The sequence below is a fragment of the Sus scrofa genome, chromosome 7, assembly GCF_054392235.1.
Source record: "Sus scrofa isolate SSC_HxYL_T2T_F1_AM1 chromosome 7, Sscrofa_HxYL_maternal_Yorkshire_Landrace_v2.0, whole genome shotgun sequence".
Classification (NCBI taxonomy): Eukaryota; Metazoa; Chordata; class Mammalia; order Artiodactyla; family Suidae; genus Sus; species Sus scrofa.
The window spans coordinates 20,535,472-20,551,730 of NC_139389.1; the positions used below are offsets into that span (position 1 = coordinate 20,535,472).

At 40.2% G+C, this 16,259-nt stretch overlaps 1 protein-coding gene across 13 annotated transcripts in view; it reads left to right on the forward strand.

The window, feature by feature from the left end:
• Nucleotides 1-956: 956 nt before the first annotated feature.
• SLC17A4 (solute carrier family 17 member 4) overlaps nucleotides 957-16,259 on the forward strand; it is a 61,893-nt gene continuing 46,590 nt past the window's right edge. For 10 of the 13 annotated variants that reach the window (XR_014809768.1, XR_014809767.1, XR_002345596.2 and 7 more), the window contains exons 1-8: nucleotides 957-996; nucleotides 5,009-5,135; nucleotides 10,829-11,034; nucleotides 11,589-11,822; nucleotides 11,902-11,989; nucleotides 12,409-12,495; nucleotides 14,416-14,534; nucleotides 14,633-14,794. Coding sequence is in view for 10 of the 13 variants with exons in the window: in XM_084967611.1 (XP_084823737.1) it covers nucleotides 5,045-5,135; nucleotides 10,829-11,034; nucleotides 11,589-11,822; nucleotides 11,902-11,989; nucleotides 12,409-12,495; nucleotides 14,416-14,534; nucleotides 14,633-14,794 (987 nt within the window). In the remaining 3 variants the exon portion in view is untranslated. The remainder of the gene's footprint in view (nucleotides 997-5,008; nucleotides 5,136-10,828; nucleotides 11,035-11,588; nucleotides 11,823-11,901; nucleotides 11,990-12,408; nucleotides 12,496-14,415; nucleotides 14,535-14,632; nucleotides 14,795-16,259) is intronic. The other 3 variants (XM_084967609.1, XM_084967613.1, XM_084967615.1) reach the window with 1 other exon arrangement.

Below are 16,259 nucleotides of genomic sequence, written 5' to 3' on the forward strand. Positions count from 1 at the left end.
AAATATTAAGAGTCAACTCCAGGAAAACGTTAAATAATTAACACACAAGCACAAACTATAATCCAGATAGTTCGATACTCAGTAAATATACAGGGAGTTCTTGTTGTGGCTGATCAGGTTATGAACCCAACTAGTATCCATGAGGATGCCATGTTCCCTGGCACTGACAGATAAGCCCTGATAAGTGACCACTGGATTTGCCAGTACGGAGGTTGATGATAGCTTTGACAAGTGCTGTCTTGCTGCTAGTGGGCTCCAGAGAGAATAGCTTTGTATGGAGTATAATCATATTCAATTACTATGTTGTACATCTGAAACTAATACGATATTGTAAGTCAATTATACTTCAGTTGAAAGAGAGAGAATTGGAGGGTGAGGAAACAGACCACAAGTATGCCTGGGTCTTATGAAATGCTTTGCTACTAAAGGGACCAGAATCACAGGGTGTCAAGTTTCACAGAAACCTCAGCGGCCTTTGTGCAAATAGTTAAAATCAGAAAACTACAAAATCCATTCAAGTTTATATTATATTAGTTCTCTACAAATATATTAGTTCTCCACTCTGGGGAGAGCCCAGTTCTATGAAACAGGAGGATGATGGAGAGAGGACCAAAAAGGGACAAGGCATATCCTATCCTCATGAAGAATATAATAACCCTGAGAGACCCTATAGGGTGACAGTACTTAAATAAGGAGCATGGGCTGTTAGGCTCCTATAAGAAGGGGCACTGATGCTGAATGGAAGATAAGGGAAGATGGAAGTGACCATTTGGGCTTGAAGCATGAGGAAGATTTAATGAGCTTAATATACTTGTCAGGGAAACAATGAAAGCACAGTTAAAAATTAAACCATTGAGCCAGTGAGACTCTCCCCTTTGGAAACAGAAATGCTAAAACTTTGGGCTAATCATTTACCTCCTGGGGATTAGGAAATTTGAAGAAGCTTAGAGAAATTTATTTGAATGGACTGAGGACCCTGCACCCTACCTCCCTCAGGTTAGCCTTCAATATTTTGCCCTTTATTACTCTGCTTTTGAGGTGGTAGGAATGGGTTTTTCCCATAGAGAGCAGCTTAATTTGCTATTTCAGGGTAGAGATTGTGGGGATGGAGAAAGGAATTCTTTTCTGAGATAATTCTGAAAAATTAAGATAGAATGTCATTTTTCCCTCAAAGAAACAAGAGCTCCAGAACTCCAGGGAATAAAACTGGGACTAAAACCATCCAAAAAGATGGCTCAGGATTTCCCGTTGTGGCACAATGGAAATGAATCCGACTAGGAACCATGAGGTTGCAGGTTCAATCCCTGGCCTCGCTCAGTGAATTCAGGATCTGGCATTGCCATGAACTGTCGTGTAGTTTGCAGACTCAGCTCTGATCCTGCATTGTTGTGGCTGTGGCGTAGGTCAGCAGCTATAGCTCCAGATTAGACCTGTAGCCTGGGAACCTCCACATGCCAAGAGTGTGGCCCTAAAAAGCAAAATAAATAAATAAACAAAAAGATGGCTCCCAGAGACCTGGAGGCAAACCAGCAATTTTCAGTTATATTTTTAGTGTTGATATCACTCCTATATTGAAATTAGACTAGATGACCTGCAGCTTAAGATTTCTAAATTGGGCTTGTTTTTTGTGGAATATGTTAACTGAAAAAAATTGATCACATTACACTTAATGTGAATTGATTTACATTAATTGTAAGTTCTGGCAGAGTAAGATTTTCATCGGGGCTAAAAATTAAACAATGAGAATAGACTAGACCTTTCCAATTAATTTAAGTATGGGGAAAAGTAAAACAAATGCAATCCCACATGGCTTTGGGAAGTAGTTAATGAGTGAAGAGTTTGGGGCAGACAGCTTTTGTTTTGGGGGTCTAAATAAGAACCATGAACTGTTCCTAGTGCAGGAAATGTTCATGAGAGCAGACACAGATAGCATTTGATCTATTAATATCTCTGCATGGTACCTTAAGGAAGAATCTCTTTCTACAGTGAGCTAGTGAATGGCAAAAGAATAGGATGTGTTTAATGCACAGAAACAGTGTTGGCCAGAAAAACTGACAGGAACATTGATAGAAGAATGATTGGCCCACTTTCTTTGCTGATTCTTCCTCTTTTACCTGGTCTCTAAATAAATAAATAAATAAATAAATAAATAAATAAATAAATAAATAAAGGTCAATGGCTTTCAAATTTGCATTTCTCCCTGGGCCATCTGTTCCAAGCTGTAGGCTCAGACAAAATATCTACTTGGCAATTTTCCCTTCGGGGTCTAACAGGCATCTCAAAGCCAAGGCATCCAAAATGAAACTCTTGTTTTCTTATGGAAAGCTGCTCCCCCTCTCTCATTTCCCTATCTTCATTGAGCACAACACCATTTACTCATTTGCTCAAGCTGTAAATCTAGGAGTCCCCAACTCCCCTCCCCCCACTCCTTTTATCACCCTTCCATCTACCTCATTAGCAATTCTTCTTGGCTCTAACTCCAGTAGATCTCTGGTCTGATCTTTTGCATCATGACCAGCCTAGCCCAGGCCCCATAAACCCTTGAATAAATAGGTGACTACAACAGCCTCTTCCCAAGTCTCTTGGTTTCTAGTCTTGTCCCTTGTAGACCAGGCAGCCCAAAGCAAGATAAATAAAGATAAATCCAGTCCCCTGACCCACCCCATGGGACCCTACATGGGGCCCCTTTCCACAGCTTTGACCTCATCTCCCACCCTTGACCCCTCACTCACTCTGCACTGGCTACATTGATAAACTTGCTGGTTCTTTTGTCTGGAATGCTTTTGCTCAGAGCTGTTTCCTTCTCATCATTCCCATTTCGGGTCAAATAGAACTCGCTTACACAACCAGGTAAGGCAGTTCAATTTGGCAAAGTAGTCAAATTGACTTAGTCGCTGTCACTGCTACTCTTATTTTTTTCATGGCCGAGGTCATTCTTACTTTCTTTTCATTGTGTGCCCCTCCTAGAGACTTTGCTGAAGTTAATAGGCAGTGGAAGTTGGCAGTGAGGGCGAAGGTGGGGCACAGCTGATGTAGGGTAAGGGAATGTAGGTGTGGACAAAATGGTGGCATTGTTGCCAGTTACCAGAAAAACTAGCAAGTGCTTCTGTAATAAGAATAGAGGGGGCAGTTTAATGAGAACTAAGTCCTTCAGTCATAGATGCAGGAAAGAGCTAAGGTAGTAGAATGTTCTATTTATTAGTTCAACAAATATTTACTGAATTGAATGAACCATTGGTCAGTGAACTATTAGGCAATGGTATGCTAGAGGAGTCCTTATAGGTATAATCCTTGGGGAAAATCCTACTCTGAAAGTATTTTGATGATGGCTATAACCCTTTCAATTAAACTAATTGTCCTAAAGTTAAACAAACATGATAAGCAAATTACTTTTATAGGGGGATATTCAGTCTTCTTCTTCTTCTCCTGCTTCTCCTTTCTCTCCTTCTCCCTCTCCTTCCTTTTAATGGCTGCATCTGTGACATGTGGAAGTTCCTAGGCCAGGCATTGAATCTAAGCCACTGCTGTGACTACGACACAGTTGTGGCAATGCCAGATCCTTAACCCATTGCTGCCACAGAGACCCAAGCTGCGCAGTTGGATGCTTAACCCACTGTGCCACAGTTGGAGCTCCCAGTCCCTTCTTTTGATAGGTTTATTCTCAGTTACCAGAGCCACTCTGTTTTGCCAATAAAAAATGATTTGGATCTCAGTTTCTGAGTTTTAATGAGGACTGGAAGTCTCCTTGGTCTGTAACATTTGTGCTTTTGACTGATGTAATGACACTGTTCTGTTAGTTAATCACTACCAACTTTAGTTGAAACGTCTGCAGACATTACACAATGTTTCCACTTACAGTTAAAAGCAATATCATAGAAGAATCAGATATATACTTGCTTTTATATTAATTATTAATTATTGCAATGCCTTTTAAAAATCTACCTGTTCTTATCAGTATCATTTTATGTTTTAGAGACTTATTTCTTCAGTTACTTTAAGAATGCTTATATAATGTGCTTATCAGTGTATTCTATTTTTGGAAGTTCTCAGCAGTTTAACCTGTATACATTAAGTCTGAGGACCTACTTTGGATGATCACTTCTTAGCTTGTTTATAGTTTTGGATCTTGAAGTCATATCAAGTGGAGCTTTGTCTTCAGTAATTCTCTGTGATCTGTTTGGAACAAATCAGCCTGGGCCCAATACTTAGTTCAATTTTTCAGCTGAGAAAGAGTTCTCAGACAAAGAAGACAGGGTGCATTACAACCTTCAACTCCCCATAACGTAGTTATGAATTTTTGTAATATTTAGGAGAGACTCAGGACAATGTAGCTGAGAATTATCACTGTCTCACTGTTGCAAGAGGCAGAGTTTTGAACCCTCTGAGGCTTTTGGCTCTATGTTAGACTGGCATGGGTCTAAAGCTTCATCTTTCATCCCCAAAGGGACCTAGGTCTCAAGCCCCTGCATCACTGAAATTGATGCTTCTTCCCCTGGCCCAAGGTCTCTGAAGAGTAAGTTCATAGCTCTAACCCCTTAATGACATCCATGTGGATATCTCTCACTATGTTTGGAGCTACGTATTTAAAAAGATGTTTGATATATTTGATCTAGAATATAAAGATTTTACCTATTAGATCTAATTCTTCAGATAATTTAATCTACTGGAGTCTTCTGGGTGAAATTTCAAAGAAAACTGTTAGCCTTTAACATCCAGTTGATACTGATATTGGTTGAGAGACATGAGGACACAGAACAGGAAAGAATATGACAATCCATTAAGCCAATCCAGGCCAGATCCCTCATTTTGGAGAAGCAGACATGTGATGCTTCCAAAGCCACACATTTGGATAGTGATAGATTCTTGACAACCAATCAGGTCTCCTGAACCATAATCTTGCACTTTTTCCACCAAACATTTCCTCTTAATTCTTAGAAGAACTGAGTCCATGACATGTATGATATAGGACATCTCTCTCTGTATTTGCTTTTGCATTCTTTTGTTTCAGTAGGTAAATGCCAGTTCCTGGAAGAAGAGAACCAAAATGTCTACTACAGTAGAAGCTGAGGCCACAGAGGGTGGTACTATCAACGATGGTAATTTAAACATGGCTCAAGAGCAAACCTCCAGGAGAGGTAAAATCATGTACTGGGGTATGGATAAAAATGGGATCTATGTCTCCTCAACTTCCTTTTTGGTGATATACAGCATCTTCTTGCTACCACCAATTGCCAAGCATTCTGTACAGCTGTAAAGCATTTTTTTTTTTAAATCAAGAATTACTTCATTTCTTGCAAGAAACCTTGGAAGTATATAGGACAGGAGATATCAAGATATTATTTATAGTTAAAGAAATAAATTCAGAGCAGATGCTGAGTAGAAAATATGGAAAACAATCTTGGCTTTTCTGATTCTAAGTCTAGGGAGCATCCCATTAGCTCTTTCTGTTCTTATTAGATCCAGACTTGCCTCAAGGAGAATTGACTTTTGCTTTATACCATAACATAGAAGCTACTTTTCCTCCTCCCTCTAAGTTATATTATACCTTTCAATAATATACCATAAGGGAAACTGTTGAACACCCTGTTTAATTCTAAACTTTTAATACATGACTATTTTATTCATTAATTCTCTTAAGGATATGGCTTTTCACAAGATAATACATTAAAAATTAAAACTTTAATCAAGATGGAATGCTTTGCAAGACTCAATATTTTAGCCAATATGTCTGCTGGGAAGTGAACATATCTTAAGGAAAAGGAGATTCTCTTAATCTTATCCATCAAAGAAGAAATCGGGAGACATGCATTCTAATACCTCCTCTACAAATAACAATCATTTGATCCAGAATGAATACTGTTTGTTGCCTCAGCTTCCTCATCTGTAGAATGGAAGAGTTTGTACCCTTTACTAAAACCTCATCCATTTCTAAATATTTAGGTTATGATTGGATTATAATCCATTGGCGTAATTATCCTATGCTAACTCTTTCTCTCTAAAAATCAGTTATATAGAGAACTAATATATATAAATTTTCCATGGCACAGTATAGCATATTGGGTAAGAATATAGATTAGATGCCAGACTGCCTGTGTTCGCAATCTTTTTTTTACTTTTTTTTTTTATCTTTTTGCTATTTCTTGGGCCACTCCGGCGGCATACGGAGGTTCCCAGGCTAGGGGTCCAATCGGAGCTGTAGCCACCGGCCCACGCCAGAGCCACAGCAACGCGGGATCCGAGCTGCGTCTGCAACCTACACCACAGCTCACGGCAACGCCGGATCGTTAACCCACTGAGCAAGGGCAGGGATCGAACCCGCAACCTCATGGTTCCTAGTCAGGTTTGTTAACCACTGCGCCACGACGGGAACTCCCGAAATCTTGACTTTGCAATTTATGAGCTATGTGACCTTAGGCAAGTTACTTGAACTTCCTTTGTTTCAGTTTCCTTGTTTATAAAAATGAGTTGATAAAATAGTATGTTTTTCCTTGAGGAATAAATTAGCTATAATGAGTAAACCATTTAGAACAATGCCTGGTATACAGTAAGCACAATATAAACGTGCTATTGTCACCTCTCACACGGTGTCCCCTTTTCAGCCCATTTTTCCTTTTTTGGGTCTGTACCCACAACATATGGAGGTTCCCAGGCTAGGTGGTCTAATTGGAGCTACAGCTGCAGGCCTATGCCACAGCCACAGCAACGCAGGATTCAAGCCACATCTGTGATCTACACCACAGCTCACGGCAACGCTGGATCCTTAACCCACTAAGTGAGGCCAGGGATCAAACCCACAATCTCATGGTTCCTAGTTGGATTCGTTTCCACTGTGCCATGATGGGAACTCCAGTCAGCCCATTTTTTCAGCAGTCTTTAGAAGAACTCTCCGTGATTATTTGTCTAAAAGTGGGACTCCATGTGGTCTTTCCAGTTTCTACTACAGTCTTCTAGGGCATCCATCCCACCATGCTGCTTAGTCCTCCGGAGAATACTCCTTGACCCCAGCCTGTTATTACAAATGGATTTATATGAATACTGGTTATCCTTTTTGGCTAAATATCCTCCCACCTGATAAGGCAGAACCTCAACTACTTCTTGAAGCCCCACCCAGTTATTTTGTTGAGTCTATTATTCATTAGTGTTTATGAATAAACCCTGCTGGCTGCTTCATCGATTGTTGTCCAATATCAGTTTTCCTCTCATCTCTCTCTCTCTAGCCCATTCTTACTGGACACTGCTGGTTCTTCTGTATCACATTCTCAGGACACTGCTGGGTCTTTCCCCCAGCACCAGTACCCCCAAAGGCTATGGACTAGACAAAGAATGAAACTGTGCTTTGGCCAGACCCATGCCAATTATGTCTGAATAAACAAATCCACAGTGAAAAAAACAAGACAAAACAAACAAACAAACAAAAAAAAAAAACAAAGGCTACTGACGTCTTTGCTGAGCATGACTGTTCTTCCGAGATACAGAATCAAATCCAGGTGTTCCCCTCCCCCTACTATGTGTCACATCTGGCCACATGGGTTCTATTCCTCTATTCTTAGAGATTCTGAGTGAAAAAAGCTGGACCTTTAGGTTCTGCCAGAAAGTGAGTCAATTCTCTCTCTCAGGCTCAGTTAAGGGTTCAGGAGCCAGAGTAGGAACAGACATCACATTGACCTTCCTAACCCCTTTCCTCCCTGAGGCCCATGAGCTTCTGCCTGCATTCGACCAGATAAACAGAAGTCACTCTAGGAACTTCAAGAAAAAAGGGGTTTAATATAGGGGCTGGAAATAGTCCAGAGACTTTGGGAGGCTGAGGAAACAAGAGTCAGTTTAGTCACTTTAGGAGATCCTAAAGTGTAGGATGAATGCGACACTGCTAGCCTTCCTGTGCAACACAGGGTGGGTGATTTCCAGGAGGATTCCCACAAGTCACAGTCAAAACCCCCTTGTCTACCATCACTGATCCTCATAGTCCTGTCTGTGGCTGCCTCTGTGTACAGTGGCTTCTCATTGTGCTCAACCTTTCAGACCTTGTCTGAATTCCTTCACTATTGGAATCCTGCTTGCATGTAGGTTTCCTGGGATTTTTCTATTACTGTAAAGAACTTAGAAGGGCAGGGATGGCAGTGAGAATTAATATACAACAATGAATACTGCTTCCCTGCTCCTTAACAAAAGCCTACATGGAGGTAAATGTACCCCCGACTGCATTAGGAATGTCCCCTAAAGATGAGTCTACAATACTATCCCCTTCTAAAAGTCACAGAAATCAATAAAACAAGCAAAACCCTTTGAGAAATATCTCCATTTAGGTTAAAATTTGGGAATTATTCCTACCACACACTATAAACTCTATGGCTCATTGATAGATTTAATGCAGTTTGGATGAATTAGAGAGGATGCCAAGAGCAGACAAAACTCATCCTTGGAGCATGCCCCAGTGTTACTGGGAGGAAAAGAGAGGGTGCTGTGAAGCCCCAGCTCATGCTCCCCGACTTAGAGCGACAGCCTCTTTTCTCAGCTTGTAGACCACAGGCCTCAAGACAAGGCAAGGTGAGGTCCATAGTGCTAGGATATGGTGGGTGAAACTACTATATGCCCACATCCTGATGTTTGCCCCTGGACAACTTGCCAGTCTCTCTAAAGATCTGCAACCTAGCATCTTGGGGCCAGTGCAAAAGAGCAGAGGACAACATGCATGACTACAGAAATTAACCTGGAAATTTTGGAGGACTTTTCTTAAATTATGCCATGTCATTGAAGAGTTAAAGTGGAAGGATAGTTAGTTTCCCTTGAATTGGCGAAGACTTCTAAGATGACATCCTCCCACTGTCTGCTTCCTGGCCATGCACATACACACTATTGTCAGCACATGACTGTAGGCCTCCAACCAGCTAAGGTGACCATTGCAAGGGTTATAACACATGGGAACAAAATCACACATGATTGGCCTTTATAGTCCAAAACTTGGGGTCTGAGTGAGAATGACAATGGACCTATGTAAATACTTGAGCACAAAGAAACAGGAAATGTATATGGTAAGTAAAAAAGTAGATGATCACATAATGAGGCATCAAACACTGTTCTAAGCAATTTATACGGTTTAATTCATTGAATCCACACAACAATCCTTCAAGGAAGGTACAACCAGCATCATCTCCATTTTACAGGAGCAGGAACTCAAGCATAGAATAACTCATTTAAATCATCCAGACACAAACATATGTTATCCAGATTCAAACTAGACTGGTTGGTTTATTAACCCTTATATTATAGTGCTGTGCTTATCTTATCTCGGGAAATCAAAGAATATTTTCATTTTCAATTTCTCCAAGTTCCCAAGAGTTAAAAAAAAAAGCTTAGAATGTATGAAGTAAATCAACATCGCATTTCCACTCAATAGCAATAAATATTGAATTGTCCAACACTGCAGTAATATATGTATTAGAGAAAATTTCTTTACTAAGGATTAATTTCATTCCACATCCAGAATGAAATCTGCTGCATACATGTACTTCTGCTAACACTTAAGTGCTAGAGATAGATAAGAAAAGATGGAATGATGACCTAAACTTTGCAGAAGCATGTCTAGCAGGAGAGGTGCTGACTGATACTTCAATAGTTTAACCTGTCATATCAATATGATATTGAAAAAAATTCTAGGGTAAATTTTGTGGATGGGGGAGGAGAGAGTCTCAACTAAATGCTATCAGAGTTAAAATCAAAGGTGGGGAATCTGTCAATTCCTTGAATTTGACAAGAGTATTCCTACACAACAGGGGACAGTGCTGGCCACTTGAACTATATGTGCTCCCTTGCAGGAACCAGGAAATGGGGCACCAACATGACTTGGTGACAGTGATCATGTGTTATACCTCTGGGATTTCTCTCCAGAGATATTCAATCCATCCTGCCAGCTGTTGTCAAACTAATGTATCTGGACTCAACCCCCGTGATAACCCCAGAATTCTCATGGACCACTGGCAAATTTTGTGCAAGCCTAGGTTACAGATCAACATGGTGTTTACCTACTTCTCTAGCCTAACCTAGCCTGCCTTTCAAATCTCATCTCTTCCCAGCCCCCAAACATATTAATCTTCCATGTTTCCTGTTTGCATATGGTGCCTAAAGCCATCCCAGCTGGTTTGGGACACTTGGGAATCATTTCCAACAATTTTTCTCCCTTGCTATCCATATCTAGTCAACTCCAGCTTCTAGTTAATTCTTGCTCTAACTCCACTTCTTTCCATTCTTGCTCTCACCAGCTCATTCCAGGACCCTCCCTGGAAAACTCTGTCTTTTCTTTCTTTTTTTAAAATGTATTATTATTATTTTTCTTTTTAGGACCACACCTGAGGCATATGGAAGTTCCTGGGATAGGGATCTAATTGGAGCTGCAGCTGCCAGCCTATGCACAGCCACAGCCACAGCCACAGCAGATCCAAGCTTCAACTGTGATCTATACCCCAACTTGTGGGGCAATTCTAGATCCTTAACCCACTGAGTGAGGCCAAGGATAGAACCCACATCCACACAGACACAAGGTGGGTTCTTAACCCACTGAGCCACAACGGCAGCCCTGAAAACTCTTTCTTAATGCTTGCTCTGGAAAATCCCATACATTCTTTGTCTTTGGTTGAGTAATGGTTCCGAAGGACTATACTCCCCTATACTCCCGGGGGGTATACATGTTTGCCAGATAACTAGAGAGTAAGGTCTGCTCTCTCTATACTTTTTCTTCTAGACAAATGGCAATCTTTTCCCGCTTTCAGAATTAGGAAGGGTGGGAGAAAAGCACCCTGATTGTACCCTGACTTTCTGTACCCTTTTGTCTCAGGTTTTTGTTCAGTGCGTCATGGGCTGGCCCTTATCGTGCATCTCTGTAATTTTTCAATTTCCACCCAACAAATCAACATGAGCATTGCTATGCCAGCTATGGTGAACAACACAGCTCTGCCCACCCCACTCAATGCCTCTATAGAAGGGCCACCCACTGACTCCCAGGACAACTGGAATGAAACTCTGAAGGAAGTTAAGGCAGTGGTAAGTTTAATGAGTCTCTGGTTATTTCTTCCAAATGTTTCAACTTAAAGAGTTATATATTTACTGTCTACTATGTTCAAAGAACCATATTACACAAAAACAAAGTATGTATTTGAGAGTTTATCTTGACAGTGTTGATAAGTATAACTAGTGACTAAAGTTAGAATGAAGGAAGCAGATTTTTACCATTTAGTTAAGGTTAATTCCTTCCCCTACAATGGCAAAAATCACCACAAAATAAGTTTCACAGATTTAAGTCTACTTCCTCTTTCTTCCTTCACATATTTTTTTTTCATTTCCTTGGCTATGATGCTTTCTTGTTTCTAGGTTTTCTTTTTCTACAGGCTCTTATATTCTAATTGGCCAGGTAATTTTGTAACTGAGGAAACCATGTAAGAGGAAAGGGTATGTTGAGTATATACTTAGGTTTGTAGATTGGAGGAACTGGAGAGAGAGAAAAGGAATTAGCATTTTCTCTTACTCTTAAGTCCTCACAATAAAAATTGTCAACTCTCTAGCCAAAGATAAACAGTGAGCTTCTTTTTGTCATTAAGGCTGCTATGTACGACTGGAGTCCTGAAATCCAGGGAATAATCCTCAGCTCACCCAACTATTGCTCTTTCTTGGCACCAATCCCCTGTGGATATATGGCTGAAATGTTTGGAGTCAAGTACTTGACTAGTGCTTGCTTACTTATTAGCTCAGTCCTGAACCTCTTCATTCCACTAGCAGCTGATACTGGAGTGACTTGGCTCATTGTCCTACGGATTGTCCAAGGCATAGCCCAGGTACCTGTTTAAAATATTTCTTAAGTAGAATATAAGTTCCCAAATGACCTCAGTCAGCCAAGAATCAACTTTTTTCCAGGTTATGGTATTAACAAGTCAGTATTCCATCTGGACCAGATGGGCTCCACCACTGGAAAGGAGTCAACTCATCACACTTAGTGTATCAGGTAATTGATATCCTAATTGTCACCTTATGTGCACTGTCCACGAGTACTCTGTCTGGGCCTAGCAACAGAAGCCAAACATCACATCCTAACTACTCTGTCTCCTTGCTCTAAAGCGATACCCTATGCTATTTTTCTTGGTCATAACCAAATGCCTCTGGGCAGCCAAACATTCTTGCAAATACTTTTAATTTCATTTTGGCTTTAGCACAATCTTGCAACTTAGTTATATATAATTATTTTCATTTCACAATAAGGGAATTTGAAACACAAATAGACAAATAACTTGTCCAAAATCACATAGCTACTGAGTGGAAGAGCAGAATCTGTACCTAGGTAGCCTGGGTTGCAACTTAGCTCTGTGATGAAGTCAATCTGTATGAAGCACTCAGAACATCCTCATCCTCATCTCTTCTGTTTAGGATCAGTGCTGGGCTCCTGCACCATCCTCTTTATTGGTGGTTTCCTCTGCCAGACCCTAGGATGGCCTACTATCTTCTATATCTTTGGTGAGTTTGTGCTTTTCAAATACGTCTGATTTTAGGACAGAGACTACTCAGCATGATTTCTATGAGGAAAGTCATCTCTGGTTAACCAAATCCTAGTAGGTATAGATATTTATAAAATTAAAGATGATAGTGTTCAGAAATAATCATGTTGTGAATCTTGCAAATGACATTTGTTTCAATATTCTGAGTGTGTACTTAGAATAACCTGATGACTCTAAAGGCAGCATAACATTCCTTCCTGCTTCTAAATTGAACCCACAAGGACCTCAGAGGGGTTTCTTTCATAAGATGCTGAAAATGTAATCTTGGGGGGATTGTTTTTAGTTATGCTATTTATTTAATACATTCTTTTAAATTTCTTCTATTATTGCTATAAACATAAAATTATAAGAATGTGACCTAATTATAGGTAACATATTAATTGGAGTAGAGAATCAACCAGTAGAGGCGGCAGGACAGAGTTGATCATGTGAGGCCTCCAGAGTGTACATGCTGCATAGAGAGATGCTGTGAAAAGTTTCTAAAGATATGTGAAACATTCCAGAGGCAATATTCTTCCACTTCAAATTTTTGTCTTTACCCAGCCCAGAGTGGGATCTTCCCAGATGCTTTTAGCTAATGTTTGTGTTTATTTGACTTTTGAAATGTTCTCTTGGAATCCCATCTGCAAACTGCCTGATTCCAGTGGAAGCAATAATTCCCACTGGTGTTTTCATTAGAGGCTAATACTCCTAAATCCAGGGCTCCTATAACGTCAGGCCAATACACTTACTAGAAAAAAAATTTATAAAAGATTGATTGCTATAGAATATCAACCTTCAAAGGCTCTGTCATGGAAACTTCAAAAGACAGGTGATAAAATTTTCGAGTAATGAGAGAGGCTTACTGTGCTCCTGGTTTTGAGAAATAGTAAGCAGTATGTACAAAATAAGAACTCACTAAGTATTTGTTGAACCAATGTTAACATCATCCATCCTCAATGTGCAATAGTACTAACTTTCATCTCTTTCATTAACTTTTGCTTTTAAGTTCCTTGATGACAAAATTGTGTCTTTATATCCTTATAGTCTCAACATCTAGCAAAATGCCTGGTGTGTGGCGGGTATTCTGTATTTGTGCAGGACCATATAAAGAACAAGCTAGCAAGTGAACTCTCAACTTTCTTAAGATTCTAAGAAGGGAATTTTAAGATGCATTGCACTTCCACTCAATAGCAATAAATGTTGAATTGTCCAACACTGCAGTAATATATGTATTAGAGAAAATTTCTTTACTGAGGATTAATTTCATTCCATATCCAGAAATCACCTGTATAATCTGCTGCATACATGTACTTCTGCTAACACTTAAGTGCTAGAGATAGATAAGAAAAGATGGAATGATGACCTAAATTTTGCAGAAGCATGTCTAGTAGGAGAGGTGCTGACTAGTACTTCAATAGTAACAGTATTTTGAAGCACACGAGGCAAACACAGTAATAACTTTTCACAATGAGATCCAGTCTTAATCATGGTGCATTTCAAGACCTCTCCAAACTCAGTGATTTTAAACAACAGTCATTTAATCTTTGAGTTTTGTGGGACAGTTGGGAAGCTCTGCTCTCTGGGTGTTTCATCTACTTTGGACAATGGAGCTGGAGCATGTTCTTCCTATACTAGTGGCTAAGACTCAAGAGGACAAGTGAACAAACCCAGGGCTTCCTAAGCTCTGAACTGCCCATGCCATTGATGAAAGCAAGTTACATGGCTAAGAGCAAAGTCAGGTGATGAGGAAGCACCCTCCACCTATGATGGGGCTATGCAAGGGGTGGATGCAGGGAGGAGTGGAGTACTGGGGCCATTCTGTACAACCGCAGCAATCGTATCAGAGCAGAGTCAAATTGCTAGAACTCCAATCCTGTGCTAAATATTCTTTTCCTAGGTGCAATTGGCTGTTTCTCTTCTTTTCTCTGGTTTGCTCTCGTTTATGATGATCCCATGAATCATCCGTTTATCAGCACGAGTGAGAAGGAATACATCGTCTGTTCACTGGCTCAGGAGGTGTGTTGGTGAAACCCCTCTGCCATTTCCCTATGTCTGGATGACTGAGAAAAGCTCTGGTCTTCAGAGATGGGATATCGATATGTACTTTTTTTCAGGATTCTCCACCAGGCTGGTCTCTTCCCATTAAGGCTATGATCAAATCCCTACCACTCTGGAGCATTCTCATCTTTTACTTCACTGATTACTGGTATTATTATATTATAACATCATACACACCAACATACATCAGCTCTGTACTTGAAGTTAACATCAGAGATGTAAGTAAAGAGAAAACTCATTCTGTTCTTCTGTTGCTTCAAATGCAATTCTCTATCTCTCCTCTGTTCATGGTCTTAGGCCAAGGCTCCTCATAGGGGAAATGCAACCTGATTCAATTGAATTCTGATTCAGTTTAATATGTCCTACTGCTTATTGTGGCAGAGTGTTAAGGCTCTAGGTCAACTTGATGGTTCGTAGAATATAATATATTTTAAAGGAATTTTGCAAAAATTTTATGTTCAATCCAATCAACATTTGCAAACAAGATACTAGAATATCTAGAAGAAGCATAAATAATAAAGCAGTAACAAAACAAAGTCTTCCTTCAAGAAGGCTGAGACAGAGAAGCATAAACACATGTTGAAAATAAGACACTATGATAGACCTAAAGCCCCAAGTAGAAGTTGTACAAAAATCCTGTAGATAATGTTTTCTTAGATTTTTTTTTTTAGGGCAGCAGATGTGGCATATGGAAGTTCCCAGACTAAGCCACAGCCATGCCAGATCTGAGCCGCATCTGTGACCTATAGCTCACAGCAACACTGGATCCTTAACCCACTGGGTGAGGCCAGGAATAGAACCCGTATCCTCCTGGATACTAGTCAGGTTCATTTCTGCTTGAGCCACAATGGGAACTCCAAAAAACATTTTATTCGAGTGTAACATATAGAGAAAAATGCATATATGACTATAGCTCTCTGATTTTTCACAAAATGAACAAATGCTCTGATCAACTGATAGGAGGCTGTCAGTTCCTATCAGATGAATGCCTCAAAACTGGCTTGTTAGTGACAGTTCACCTGTATTTGGATTAGTGTTTCATTCTTGTTCTTTGTACTCAAAAAGCAGTACTTTCATGTTGACTAACTTATCTGGTGAAACCACACTAAGTGGTCAACAGAGAACTGACCTTCTCAGAGTCTGGGGAGCATACATGCAAGCAGGCTGGAGGTACTAAGATCAGAAAGCCCAAGGGTAGAGTAACTCTGAGTCTTCCCAGAGGAGGATGGGGGCCAGAAGCAGGCAATGAAATCAGAACCACGGTCCAGGGGCTCAGGGCACAGGAGGTCCAGACAAGCAGAATACCAGTACTGAGAGTGAGACACCCTGAGGCTAGCTTTTGGAAATGATTGGTCCCTGGTGTGAAGCAGGGTGAGCTTTTTATCCTCAGAGGCCAAGGCTAAGGAAAAGGAGGATGGGGGAATGATGGGAAGGACAAAGTTGAAAAGAGACAGTAGAGTTTTCCCAGCTTGAGAAGTCAAGACATCTGGATTTGCATTGCTCTCAGAGTATTTTTCTCAGAAACTTGCATAACCTTGTGGTGACATTGGTTTATTCATCTGTAAAATAAACAGCTTAGACCAGGTAACAGTGAGATCCTTTTCATTGTTTGGATTACATGCAACAAAAAATGGTCTTTTTCCCTTACGTTTTCTTTAATAGCTTTTTAATTTTGGCATTGAA